This window comes from Hemitrygon akajei, chromosome 14, assembly GCF_048418815.1.
Source record: "Hemitrygon akajei chromosome 14, sHemAka1.3, whole genome shotgun sequence".
Lineage (NCBI taxonomy): Eukaryota > Metazoa > Chordata > Chondrichthyes > Myliobatiformes > Dasyatidae > Hemitrygon > Hemitrygon akajei.
In genome coordinates this window covers 6,343,624-6,357,625 of record NC_133137.1, presented here as the reverse complement: position 1 = coordinate 6,357,625, position 14,002 = coordinate 6,343,624, and the positions used below count along the sequence as shown (strand labels likewise).

The following is a 14,002-nucleotide window of genomic DNA, read 5'->3' as shown; positions in this document are numbered from 1 at the left end:
TTCTATATTGAAAATAAATGAATTAATATATCCTTATCTCCCCTGTTGCTGTTAGGTTGTTAGCATACGATTATTAAAAACTAGATGTATTGAGAGTTTATTTTGCAGTAAATGGGTGAAGAATAGCTAGTACAATGCACAGAAGTGCAGCTGGTGTATAGATAGGGTAAATGCAAGTAGTCTTTTTCTACTCAGGTTGTGTGAGACTAGAACTTAGAGGTCACAGGTTAAGGGTGAAAGGTTAAAATTTAACAAGAACCTGAGGGGGAACAACATCACTCAGAGCAGGGAGAGTACACAATAAGCATAAGTAGTGGATGTGGTTTTTCTGCAACATTTAAGAAAAGTTTGGATAAGTAGATGGATGGGAGAGTATGGAAAGCTATGGTCCAGGTGCGGGTCAGTGGAGTGGGCAGAATTACAGTACAGCACAGACCAGATGGGCTGAAGGGCATGTTTCTGTGCAGTTTTGCAGTATGATTCTATCTGGTCTGACTATCTGATTACCTGCTCACTGCTGAGAAGGAAGGTAATTCATCGTCCTTATTGAAGGAGAAACTGACAACTTCCCTTTCTCCCTCAGAAGGAGGTATTTCCTATATTGTACCTTTTCCAAAATACGAACATTAATTGAATGCACAAACGCAGGATAGCTCCTTACAGAAATCTCCCTGATAATCACCTGCCAAGAGTATCTGTCTGTAGCTGTGGGGGTGTTGGTGATCCCCTTGATCAAAGAATAAGTCTCCTTATGGACCCTGCTCTTCACCATCATGCTCAGATCCTCCTACGCCCCTGCTAACAATTCTTCCCTCCTCCTATCACCACAGCAACCATTCTTTAGCAGCAGTCATCCACTGAAGTCGCTTCTGTTGTGCTTCCCAGTATGGGATGAGGGCCACACTCACAGCTGCTGACATAGCCAGGAACCATGAAAGCTCACAGTAAATCACTGTAATGGTTTGTGCTGACATTTGACAGCACAGCATCACACATGGAAACCCAACAACACTGTACCAAGGACTGGGTAAACAAAGATTGCGTTGTTAAAAACAACATTAAGATGATATTCCTTTCTTTTTAGATGCCATTAAAAATTGTTAAAGGGAATCTCTGTGCTTGAATATTGGGGGACCAAAATTGTGAGCATGTGGCTGTGAGAGTTTACAAGGCAGGAGAAGATTTGCAAGAGTAATTGTGGCCCAAAAAGTGTAAGGGTGATGGATACGAATGACCTATATATAGAAAAAGAATGTGGCACACCAGCAGGTGCTGTTTTCAGGGGTTGTAAGTCAAGGTTTGAAAATGATAGACCCATATCACAAATCCTTTCCTTTGCAAATCCCCTGAATGAATTTGAAGCCTTTCAAATTTGTTTCCCTGTTACTGCATGGCTTCAGCGTAAATGAAGAATTCTATGAGTTTTTCATACTAATTATTGGAGATGATGAGACAGGTTAGAAGCATTTAAGACTGCAGTAGAGTTCTTAAAAAAGGACTCTACTGTGGTTACCTTAAGTCAGAGTGATCCTATGATGGTGAGCAGTTTTGACAGATAGCAGGGCCTATAATGATCCAGTTGTATCTAACAGTGAATGAGTTAAACTAGCTGCCTGGTAGTTCCTTTCAAACCTGCATTCTGGAATTAAAGCAGTAGGCGTGAGGCTTTGTTGGAAATGCTCAAAAGAAAGAAGGAGAATGGTTTTGACCCACCATGTCCATGCTAACTTTTTTGCTCACCTACACTAATCTCACTTTCCTGCACCATGTTTGTATTCTTGTATGCCTATCTCAGTATCTCCTACAAATGTTGTATCTGACATCCATTACCACCTCAAGCAGTGTGTGCCAGATATTCCTTCAAATCTACTTCAAAATTCCTCCCTCTCACTTTAAACATGTCCTCTCTGTACTGTTTTATGTGTGGCAATAAAACAGGTATTTAACTACTTTTGAGGTGGTATTCAAATGCAGATTGTTGTTACTATAATGATTATAGAATGTCATGTGTGAAACGTTTGAGCTAAACTCTAATATTAAACATAGAGCATGATACCATGATGCATATTATGTTTTAAAAATATAAACATTTTTGTAGACATTAGTTAAGAAAACCACTTTCCTTACCTTCATTAATTAAAACTAAAGTGTCAACAAGGCAAGACTCTGACTGTTTCCATTTAGAGTCCAGCAATCGAACCCGGCTGGTGGCACAATAACATCAGCGCCAGACTCCGGAGCGAAGGATTCCTGAGTTTGAAACCAATCACACCAGACACACTCTCCATCCATGCCGGGTTGACTGTCGAGCTCACAACTCAGCCTCGTTAAAAAAAAAATCACTGCACTGTGAGGAGGACGTGGGGGACCACTCACAGACTCTTCCTTCCAAGACAACCACTTAATAATAAGTGGTCGCCGAGGCTCTGGCAGAGTATGGCACACAAAAAAAATCGAGCAGAGTGGCAAATGTAATGCTTCAGTTCAGGTCTCAGTCACAGGTAGTGACTTGACACTGGCTCTTGCATTAGAAATGGCAGGTCACAGACAACAAGAATTGGCCCATGCTGAAAAAGTGAAAAGTGTTTTTTCAAAACAGTGGTCAATTAGAGAAAGCACCTTTATGGTATCCCATCGTGAATTGGTGCTTTCAGAAAAGGAAGAAATCCAAAAAAAAGTATTCATTGATAGATGGATTTTGGAGCTCTTTGTAAGGTTAACACTGTGTAATATTAATATTAAAACTGTTCTTAATGTTCTGTTTTAATTTATGAAATGATTTTTAAACAAAAAAAGAATTTGTTTCCTTGACAAGATAATGAGTGATGTGATAATTTGAATGGACAAGTTTTCATTTTAAAATGGGCCTGTTCATGCTTTCCTCCATGTAGTTTATCTCAAAATTAACATTTACATTTATGTAAATTTCCAGTAATTGATAAAGGCAGTAAATTATTCAAGGGATATTGTTATGTAAGTTTTTTTTCTCAATAACCATTGAAAGGACCCAGGTTTTAATTCTTAAAATCCTATGATGAACAAGGCTCAACATTCCAATATTCCCTTTTACTTCACCTCTCAAATACAGTAATCAGTCCCAGATTTTCCACCAAACTGAAAGCTATCTTACAGATGTATTTGAGTATATTTTCCTAGTACTTTTTTTAAACATCTCTTTCAGTCTGCAAAGTCTCTTCTCTTTTCCTAATTCATGATGGCTCTCAATCTTCCTTCCACAATATATCACAGCACATCCATGTCACTTGCCATGCATTCATTCATATCATCATTCTGAATATATGTATCCTCCTGGAGCCTGCACTATTCTTCTCACCGGTTTCTACACCTTTCGTTTTAAATTGTATTCTTGCTACCATGTTAATGTTATAACTTTCTGATTCGTGAAATCTGGATATTGACTGGAAAATTTATATGCAAGTCAGCTCAGCCTGACGTTTAAAACAAATGATCATTAGCAGCTCTTTCCTAAATGTCTTTTATTCAGTTAGTTTCCCTATGCTATGTGTGCCATTGATTTCTTCTAATGTTACGTGTTTTTACTGCGAGCGTCATTTTAAGTGCCTGGACAAGGCGGGTGGATGACGTCATTATAACAAAATGCGGACAGGTTTCTGGGACATTCATCAGAGAAGAACCAGCGGACTGCGAGCTACCAGCAGGAGAGCGAGCTGGGTGGAGATAGTTGAAGAGTTCGCTACAGCAGCGGACAAGTCTAATCCTCCTCCATGTCCACAGGATTGTGATCATTAGCGGCACTCAGTGTACTGGATACGTGACTGTCACTTTACATGATCCATACTTGGATTTCTGGAGTATTCCTGTGAAGACCATTTTTGTTAACCCATACATGGATTTGGATATGTTAGATGGCGACCACTTGTGTTGAGGAATATTCTGTGACTGTCACCTTGTGATATCCTTCGGTGGATTTTGGAACACTGCTCAACGTCTGGAATCTGCTGTGACTGCTGTCTTGTTTTCCCAGCGTGGATGCTCTGGAGTTTTCCGTGATCGCCGCCTCGTGTCATCTTAGTGTGGATTTACAAGTTTCTTCCCCTCACCTGTTTCCGTGGATTTCTGGAATTATCTGGATTGACATTTCTGGGGCTGTGTTTGAGTAAGATTTGAGAAGAACTGTTCCCAAACCTGACACTGTTTGTGAGCTACAAATGCATAGCACTGTTAATTTTTGTTTAGGGGAATAATTTGTTGAATTGTCTGTATTTTGAGTAGATACTGAAAATACAGTTGTTAAACATTAAAACTGAGTCTGTGGTCTATTGCTGCTGGCACGTAACACTAACTATTGTCATCACTATATTTGAAGTATATAAACCTATATTAGTGCTACTTTTTACATGTTGATTATGTAGCTAAGAATGGCGGGCAAAATTCTTTCTTTAAATAGAAAAATATTAAAACACGCTGCATTCAGACCTTCCTGCAGACATTGTTATTTTAACGACATTTTGGTGCAATATTAAGCAGTGCAACATTGTTGGAAGCAGCATTTAAGACGGTAAACTACCCACTCATTAGGCATCTGTGGCATTCCTCTGGTGCAGTTCTAGGTTTCAACTAGCGCTGCAAGAAAATGGACATTATTATACCTAGACATAAAGAGTACTGGCAATGATTTGACTTTGCTCTAAAGTTCCTAGGGACTTTAGGTATGCTGACATCAAATAGCAATTTGGTGAACTCAAAAGGGAGCCTTCTAAAAGGTACTCATCTTCTGCTTACTTTATCAGCAAAGAGGGTTTCTGAGAATACAAAATTCCAGCATTTGTTTATTGCGCTAATTGTATAATTTTTTTTGGATTCTCGCTGTTTTGAAATGTTTTATTTCAGGTTTGGCATAGAAAATTAATTTTTCAAGGGAATTATTTCAGTTTACCAATTCACTTTTTGTTCTATTACAGCTCTGGCAATGGGACTCTGCGTCGCCATGATCGCTTTTGTGCGATTGCCAAGTCTTAAAGTTTCCTGCTTGCTGCTTTCCGGGCTCCTTATTTATGATGTCTTCTGGGTAGGTTGCAATTAAATATTACTAACGTAATAGTTCTGCTCTTTACAATTTCATTAATAACTACATAATTGTAAACACATTCACTCAACTCTATCTTTGTGCCTTTGCATGAAGACGCATTAAAATTAGCTCATTTAAATTCTTCAACAAGCAAGTGAAAATATACAGTGATCTCATAATGCATGTCAGTAAGCAATTAGAGATGCCATTGATACAGAATGTAGTTTTAAGCTTGGGAGGCTTCAGATAGCAATTTTTTTAAGAGTTTGTTTATCCCTGATTCACTCCCCTGCTCTGTCTCTCCTGAAGATGGTGGCTCGTGTTGGCACGATTCCATGGGTAGCGATGGTCCTCTGGTACATCCACCAAGTGGCCATTCCTCGTGCATGAGCCTTGACGGTGAGTGCCGATGGGCCAGTCCATCTCAAGGGCGGTTACAGTTGAGCTTGTCCTGTTCTCACCTGAAGTCCATAATCAGACTTCCAGCAGGGTTGCTGAGTACAGTTGTTGAACCCCAAGGAACACCTTGCCAAAGTTAATACAGCACAGGTCACAGATCAAACCAGTTATCTTCTTGTGTTTAAGTGAGCTTTAACACTATAATGTTAATGATCATCAGTAATTGAGAGAACTTTTAGCCAATTAATGAGGGATGTGAAACAACTGTTACAGCCCACTTTTGTTCCAGGTATAGTATACTTCGTTAAATTATAGCGGGCTATGGGTCAGCTGTGATGAAATGGTGGAGAAGACTCAGTGCGCCAAATGACCTAATTCTGCTCCTATATCTTAAGGTCTTATTATCCCACTTAGTTGAATCTCTACAATGGCTACTTGTTGTTTGTTTGATTGTGTGGGCCTATTCCTGTCCTTGTATCTCCATTCTTCCTTGAGGAATTGAGACAAGTTAGACACTGCCAAACCTTATGTGTTTTCACAACCTTTCATATCAGCCTTGACACTGAAGTGTTAACAAGCTGTTCAGCAGTGAAGAGCATCAAACGCTATATCCATCTCTGGCACTGACTACAATTTTGCATTGAGTGGGTATCTTTGCTCATCTCTCAATTTCATCTCCTTTCCGCTCAAGGGAAATAAACTAATTATAGATCCACATTTTCAGAAGAGGCTATGAAACTAGCAGGGGACTTTTTTTTTTGTTTTGCTTGCCCCCAACACAGATCTGTACAGCAACATGGTGTATTTAATCACTGAGTCTTCATATTGTGTTTGAACAAAATGTCCTTTGATTCCATACCCAATTTTATATATTGAAATCCTTCACTGAATAACAGCATTTGCTATGCATATGTTGTAGTCTGCCTCAGCTAAGCATGACTGCAACAAATCACCTTCTGTCCTCTCCTGAGACTGCAGTTGTTTTGAAGCCAAATGGCATACTTTGGTAATTAAGATCTGCTATTATATTTTTAACTAATGAAGTTCTGTTTCTTTGCATTATGAATACAAAACTTGTATTGCTAAAATACAAATTTATATACAAACTTCTGTGCCCTATGAACTTTAGAGATCTGAAAATGTTGAGGCTGTTTTAAAAAAAACTTTGCTCTTGCAATTTTTACCTTTTATTGAAGTGCATGGAACTAGATACTGAATAGAAAATCCTACTGTAGTTTGCTTCACCTTAGAGTTCATTTGATGATGAGCACTATGACTCTTTCAGATTAGTTGAATTTATGAGATATTCAACAGTATTCTCTAACTGCGGCTAAGTATAAACTATTTCCTTTTTATTTTGAGCATTGGTGTTAGCATCAGGTTAACAAGCCCAGTATTGACTCGACTGATTGTTGAAGCAGCCTGTTTGCTACCTGTAATTTTCCTTAATCTTTCAGTACCACTGAAGGACATATTAGAGCTCTCATTTAATGTTCTTTATTACACAGTGCCTTATTTGAATAATCTAATTGCGATTAGTCCTCAAGAGCAGCTAGTTTAGACATCACAAAGCGTTAGCTGTTTCTCATTAATGAACTTTTGAGTTGTTTGACTAGGGAAAGAACAGTGATGAGCGTGGAGTACAGGGCAGTTCTAGATGCAAAAATATTATCTCAAAAACATGCTTGTTGTCTGCTAAAGTAAACTACTGGGTCAACATTGTGCTGAGGAACAGAAGAATTATTCATTTTTCAGATGATTAGAGGTAATAAAATAGTCATCTAAAAAAAATACTGAATACAAGGGATTAATGGAGTAATCTGGAAGTTATTGAATTGCGTGGGAATAATTAATAATTTCTCCTCATGTTTACCCTCTTGCCTTTCAGGTATTCTTCTCTGCTTACATCTTCAACAGCAACGTGATGGTGAAAGTGGCCACTCAGCCTGCTGACAATCCTTTAGATGTGCTCTCGAGAAAACTTCATTTAGGACCAAATGTTGGACGTGACGTTCCTCGTCTTTCGCTCCCTGGGAAGTTAGTGTTTCCAAGGTAGGAAGCATGTGCATATGATCGGGATTCTTCATTTTTAAGTACATGGCTCCATGTGTATATTTTTTAAGATTCAGTAACAGATAAAGTCTTTAAAAGTTTAATTTTCCATAAGAGCATGGAAGTACTGTAGATGTGGGTGAACTTTGCTAGGAAATGGTATGGTAGTGTTTGCATGAAAAAGAAATTTAGGTGGAGCCAGAGTGGTGGTAGTTGTAGCTATTATTTCACAATTCAACATAGAGTTTGCTAGTTTATTATTTAGCACCACCATTCAGTTGCGTTGGGAGGCATAAATGAATCATATTACCTGCTTGCTGCCAGTGAAAAATAGTACTATATAAGCTTTTCTTTTTATCTACTGGAAGAATAAAATATCTACAAGAAAAAAAAACGTATTTCTGCAGCTGTAATGTGAGATTGGAGCAGATCTTGTAGCTGCTGTCCTGTGTTTTCAGGAAATTCATTAATGGGTCATGTACATTTTCCACATAGTAATGAGACCATAAGACATAGAAGCAGAATTAGGCTGTTTGACTCATCAAGTCTGTTCCGCCATTCCATCATGGTTGATTTATTATCCCTCTTGATGCCGTTCTACCTTCTCCCCATAACCTTTGATGCCCAAGAACCCATCAACCTCTGTTTTAAATATACCCAATGACTTGGCCTCCGTAGCAGTCTGTAGCAATAAATTCCATGGATTCACCATGCTCTGGCTAAAGAAATTCTTCATCATCGCTGCTCTAAAGGGATATGCTTGTATTCTGAGGCTGTGCCCTCTAGTCCTAAACTACCCCATCATAGGAAGCATCATTACCACATTCACTCTATCTTGGCTTTTCAATGTTTGATAGTTTTCAATGAGATCCCCCCTCCGCGCCCCCCCCCCCATTCTTCTAAACGAGTGAGTACAGGCCCAGAGCCATTTGTTCTTTCATTAGTAATAACTTTGGCTTTGTTGCTTCCAGAATGTAAGTTGACCTGTTTCACGTGCCACTGCATTGTAGATGGCTGAGTCACTGGTTGTCTCATGAAGTAGCAGAGGCTGATGATCTCCTCAACAGTTACTGTTTTGAGTAATAAGCGTAGAGAATTGAGTCTTGGTGGAGACACTACTTTTCAAATAAACTTCCTATATTCCAACTCAAGCCATAGTATTCAGACTAACGTATATGGTTGGACAATATTGATTGGAATTGAAGGGAAGTGTTTAATAATTATATTCTATAAATAACAGCCCAGTGTGAATCCAAGTATCTTATTAAGAATGCTTTGCAGAGTTTCTCTGAAACAGCATGTAACTTGATGACAAGATGAGCTTCAACATCATCACATCTGTTTACATCCAACCTTTAATTGCCTCGGTTCACCAGTTAACGAATCCTTTGTCCATTTCTTTGTTACCTAGACTTGACTAGTCCAATGGACTCCCGCCTTTCATAAATAAAAATTCTGCTCCATTTTAATGATCACCTTCATTTTGAAATTTTCAACTATATTTCAAGCCTTGGTCTGTCCAATCCCAGTTTTTCCAGCCTCTCCCAACTGTATGGTGTTCTGAGATGTCCGTACTGCAGTGTCAAGCTCTTGCATTCCTCAATTCAGTCACCTTCCCTCATGACATGCATGCATTTAGCTGCTAATTACATAGAATTGAGTTCGAGTTTAATTGTTAGTAGTTGAATATCTACATTAGCTTTTCCTTTGCACAGCTCCACAGGCACCCACTTTTCTATGCTGGGGATTGGAGATATTGTCATGCCAGGACTTCTATTGTGCTTTGTTCTTCGATATGACAACTACAAGAAACTAGCTAACAGCGATGCAATCCCAGCCAATATACCCGGTCGAATGCAGAAAGTGTCGTACTTCCATTGCACCTTGATTGGTTACTTTGTAGGTAAGTGGAAAATAATAAAAATAAATTGTTTTCTGAAGGAGTATTTTATGCAGATTGTACTGTAGCACCATTGTGGTGCTTGGACTCTCACCTGTTATTTTAAATATTAAACTGTAGTATCTAATGAGCTGTTTACACAAGCAGGAATAATACCCTATACAACTTCTGTCAACTGGATTACATGTTTGCCTGAGTCTTTGTTTCAATATTGGGGTGAATACTTCAGTGCAGTACAAGAATATGGCTGCATGGTTATAAAGAGGATTCAGAATCAGGTTTATCATCACTGACGTGGTGTGAAATTTAACAGGTCAGGCAGCATCTATGGGAATAAACAAACAGTTGACTTAATAAAACATCAACTGTTTATTCATTTCCACAGATGCTACCTGGCCTGCTGAGTTCCTCCAGCATTTTATGTGTTGTCTTGGATTTCCAGCATCTGCAGATTTTCTCCTGTCATTGTGTGAGATGTGTTGATTTGCAACAACAGTACAATACTTCAGAAATTGCTATATGTTACAATAAGAATTATTGTTTACAAATTTAAAAAGTAGTGGAAAAAAAGAGCGATATCGTGAGGTAGTATTCGTGGATTGTACAGAAATCTGTTGGTGGAAGGAAGAAGCTATTCCTAAAAGATTGAGTGTATGTCTTCGGGCTCATATACCGTCTTTTCTGGTTCTAGCAATGAGAAGGAAGCATGTCCAAGGCAGTGGGGATCCCCAATTGCAAATGCTGCCTTTTTGAGGAATTGCCTTTTGAAAATGTCCTTGATGGTGGGGGATAGATCAGCTGAGCCTTCTGTATACGCAGGTGGATTTTATTTTAATCTTGGTCTGGATATGGGCATTGGTGGCACAAACAGTACTTATCTGTCCCTGATTATTATTTTATTGTTCTTGCATTTGCACAGTTTGTTGCAGTTACACATTGGTTGTTTATCTGTCTTTGTTGTGTGCACCTTTTCATTGATTCTATTGCAATTCTTTGTCCTTGCTGTGAATCCCCGCAAGAAAATGAATCTCAGGGTACATATGTCTAGTTTGATACTCCAAGAGGACCACAGCCTTGTCATGGTTTGGAGGCTTGTGCGCCTCAATGGCCCGGAGAGCTCTGCTGGCTGGAGTCAAGGCTCTTGGTAGAGTCACCCATGCCAAACAGATCAAAGGGTAAGAGTGGTTCACTGGACCTCCAGATTTGGGGGTTCAGCTCAAGGCTAACAACCTTAACTGATAAAACAAAACTGTTGCAGAAACAGCAATGAATAATCCTACATCTGAGTGGCCAAAGACCTTCATTGCAGCCCTAAATGTCAGCGGCATAATGTGCAGTAAAGAAAAAAGATGTACTTTTTAAAAATAAATTTACTTTGAACTTCGGCATCTACCCATGCCAGGTTGGTACATAACTTGTATGTTGTGTCCCTGTGTTACAGATTCATTGACAGGTGGTAGAAATTTGGGAAGTGCTGTTCAAAATCTTTTTCAAAGTTACTGCAGTCCATCTTGCACACTGGGTTGAAGGGAGTGATGTTTAAGTTAAAGAATGAGGTGCAAGCAAGAGGGGATACAGTGTTCTGGAAATGTTGGATTTAAAGTACTGAATCTGAGTGTTAAAAAGCTGCATTTACCTAGGACTTGTAGATGGTGGAGATCAGAATGTGAGGTATTGGCTGCAGGATGCACTTGCCATTCCTGTGTTTATATCTGGGCCAATTAAATATTTGATCAGTGTTGAATTCCCCTCAGCATGATGTCGGTAATGCCATGGTAGATAGGTAAGGTATTTGCATTGCATGAGTATTACTTGCTCCTTGTGAGTTCTGAATGTTGTCTCTGGTCTGAATGTTACACCATGCTCCCTTAATGCTCACAAGTACAGTTTCCCACACTACTTTTAAACTTACTGAGTCCCCATTTCCTGTGTTCCTTTAAGTAACCAGTGACCAGTTTCTCACATTCCCATTAAACTCGCAATGATCTGTTTCCCAAGCTCCCATTAAACTTGTAGGTGGCCAATTCCCACGCTCTCTTTAAATTCACCCTTTCCTGTGTTCCTTTTAACTTACCCATGCCCTGTTTGCTGAGCCCTGCATTCCAATTTTCCTTTCATCTCATCAGGTTTACTGAAAAGCGTATTACACTATGTAACATTTTTAAAAGTGAATTAAATGTGTGTTGTATGGGAATGTTGTTGGATGTCACATGGGAATAACATCCAGCAGCCTGGAAAATCTGCCAGACCAACACCACTCTATTGGGAAATGTCAGTGATGAAGGGACATTCTGGGTCTGAGATCATTGCTTTCCAAAATCCATAGACACCTTCCATTCCCATTGTTTCCATTTTACTAGATTGTTTGTGGGTTAAATGTTGCTCGGATATCTTCACACCCTTGGAGTTTGGCTTTTTTGGTTTGTATTTAGACCAGGAATGGAAGAGGGACTGAGGAAAACCAGAATGAGTATGTTATTAGTGTAAGAGTGATAGCAGATGGTCCTGTCAGTGATTCCTTTCCATCACTTTGCAAGTATGTTGCTGAAGCAGTAGTTTTTCAGGTTGGCTTAGTTCTTTTAATGAACCATTTTCTACATTACACAAGAGCTTCAGTGGAACGCACACAAAATGCTGGAGGAACTCCGCAGGTCAGGCAGCATTTATGGGAGAAATGAAGAGTTTACATTTTGGGCCGAGTCCTTTAATCAGTCCTGATTTTTTTTTATTCCTCTCTATTGATTCTGCTTGACCTGCTGAGTTTCTCCAGCATTTTGTGTGTGTTTTTCCATTTTCTATTCAGTTGTTTTGACTCATTCATGGTTGCTGCTCTTTATCTGTTTGGCTAACGTTGCAGGTAGTTCTGGAGCATGTTCTTTCAGTGCTAAAGGCAGAACTCTGGGGAAGATCTTCCTCCACCTGAGATCACTGATTGTCTGGCCCAGGGTATTGCCCTTTCCTCCAGTCCGGTTTTGAGTGGAGCCTCATTCCCAGAACAGTGGTGTAGCTTAGGACAAAGCAGTGCAGTGCATGGCCTCTCCCTGTCCCAAGTTGCAAGCTGTACTCTCTCAACAGTTTTGACAGCCATGAGCTTCCAACTAGGCTCAGCAGTTTTCAGAGCTTACACTGATGCTGAATATTTGTGAATATCTTTGACAAATTCAAATTCACTTGAGGCCTGGCTTTTAAGGAGATGTGAAATATTAAAGTTAAAAGACTGAAAATCTCATACACAAACAATTTCCAAGAATTTTAATTAAGTTCAGTCAAATCAAACCTCCAATTGCCTGTCTCCCAGCAGCCAGTTTGTCTGTTTACTTTAGTGGCCCTGCTGCTGATTCACGTTTACCTGGCAGCGTTCCTAACCAGAGCGATGGGAATCCGCATAATCACCGGTGGATTCTTTGTGTAGTCCACTGGTGTGACGTGGGTGCTTCTGCTGTGTGGAAACCTGCAACACTGTCTAGGTGGGGGTACAACATCCATTCACAGTTCTGGGTGGAACTCAAGAATATCAGCTCCATATTTGGGACTCCTGGCCTTTGCTGGTAATGTGTAATTGGACCTATCTTGATGTTTATCACATTTACAGATTATAGGTTTAATAGTGGTGGGACCTTATGAGGAGGCCATGATTAATTATTCACTTGGCATCTCTGGCTGAGGGTGGTTGCATGAGTTCTGGACATGTCTTTTTCCATTCTTTTGAAATGAGAGGGTAGGTCCATGCACAACTTTGGCCAAAGGAATTGAAGTCTGCAAATCTTCCAGTCAGTTAAAGGTGCTTGTAAGACCATAAGACATAGGAACAGGATTAGGCCATTCTGCCTGTCAAGTCACTGAACATAGAACAGTACACAGTACAAGCCCTTCAGTCCACAACATTGTGCCAACCTTTTAACCTACTTTAAGAACTAACACTTCCCTCAAAGATAGCCCTCCATTCTTTGATCATCCATGTACCTTTCTAGTAGTTTATTGAATGCCCCCCAATGTATCTGCCTCTACCAACACTCCTGGCAGGGCATTCCATGCACCCACCGCTCTGAAAAAAGCCTGCTTCTGACATCCCCCCCCCCCCCCCCCATCTTTTAAAGTTACATTAAAGTTATGACCCCTCATATTAGCCATCTCTGACCTGTGAAAATGTCTTGGGCTATCCACTCAATCTTACTATCTTGTCTAATGCCCTTCCCTTGGACAACATTGGTGGCGTGGAGAGGGGAGACTTGCAGCTTGAGCAACTGCCAGTCTTCCATAATAAAAAACCTTGCCCAGGCTTGCGCTCTGGAAACTTTCCAAGGCACAAATCCATGGTCTATTGAGACAAACGGAGGCCTACTATCTTGTACACCTCTATCAAGTCACCTCCCATACTCCTTCATTTTGCTCACTATTTAATCATAGCTGATTTATCGAGTCTACTCTGCCATTTGATTGTGGCTGAATTATTTTCCCTCTCAACTGTATTCTCCTGCCTTCTCCCTGTAACCTTTGAATCCTTCAATCAAAAACCTAACAACCTTCTCTTTATATTGTATTGCTATTGTAGTCCTATGTGGTAACTGCTGTGGGTTACCATTTTACTTTCAGTCAGCAGG

At 39.8% G+C, this 14,002-nt stretch overlaps 1 protein-coding gene across 1 annotated transcript in view; it reads left to right on the top strand.

Moving 5' to 3' along the window:
• sppl3 (signal peptide peptidase 3) overlaps window positions 1-14,002 on the top strand; it is a 182,506-nt gene that overhangs the window by 158,056 nt on the left and 10,448 nt on the right. Inside the window, exons 7-9 of the mRNA XM_073065430.1 lie at window positions 4,944-5,050; window positions 7,338-7,501; window positions 9,217-9,404. Coding sequence (XP_072921531.1) covers window positions 4,944-5,050; window positions 7,338-7,501; window positions 9,217-9,404 — 459 coding nt within the window. The remainder of the gene's footprint in view (window positions 1-4,943; window positions 5,051-7,337; window positions 7,502-9,216; window positions 9,405-14,002) is intronic.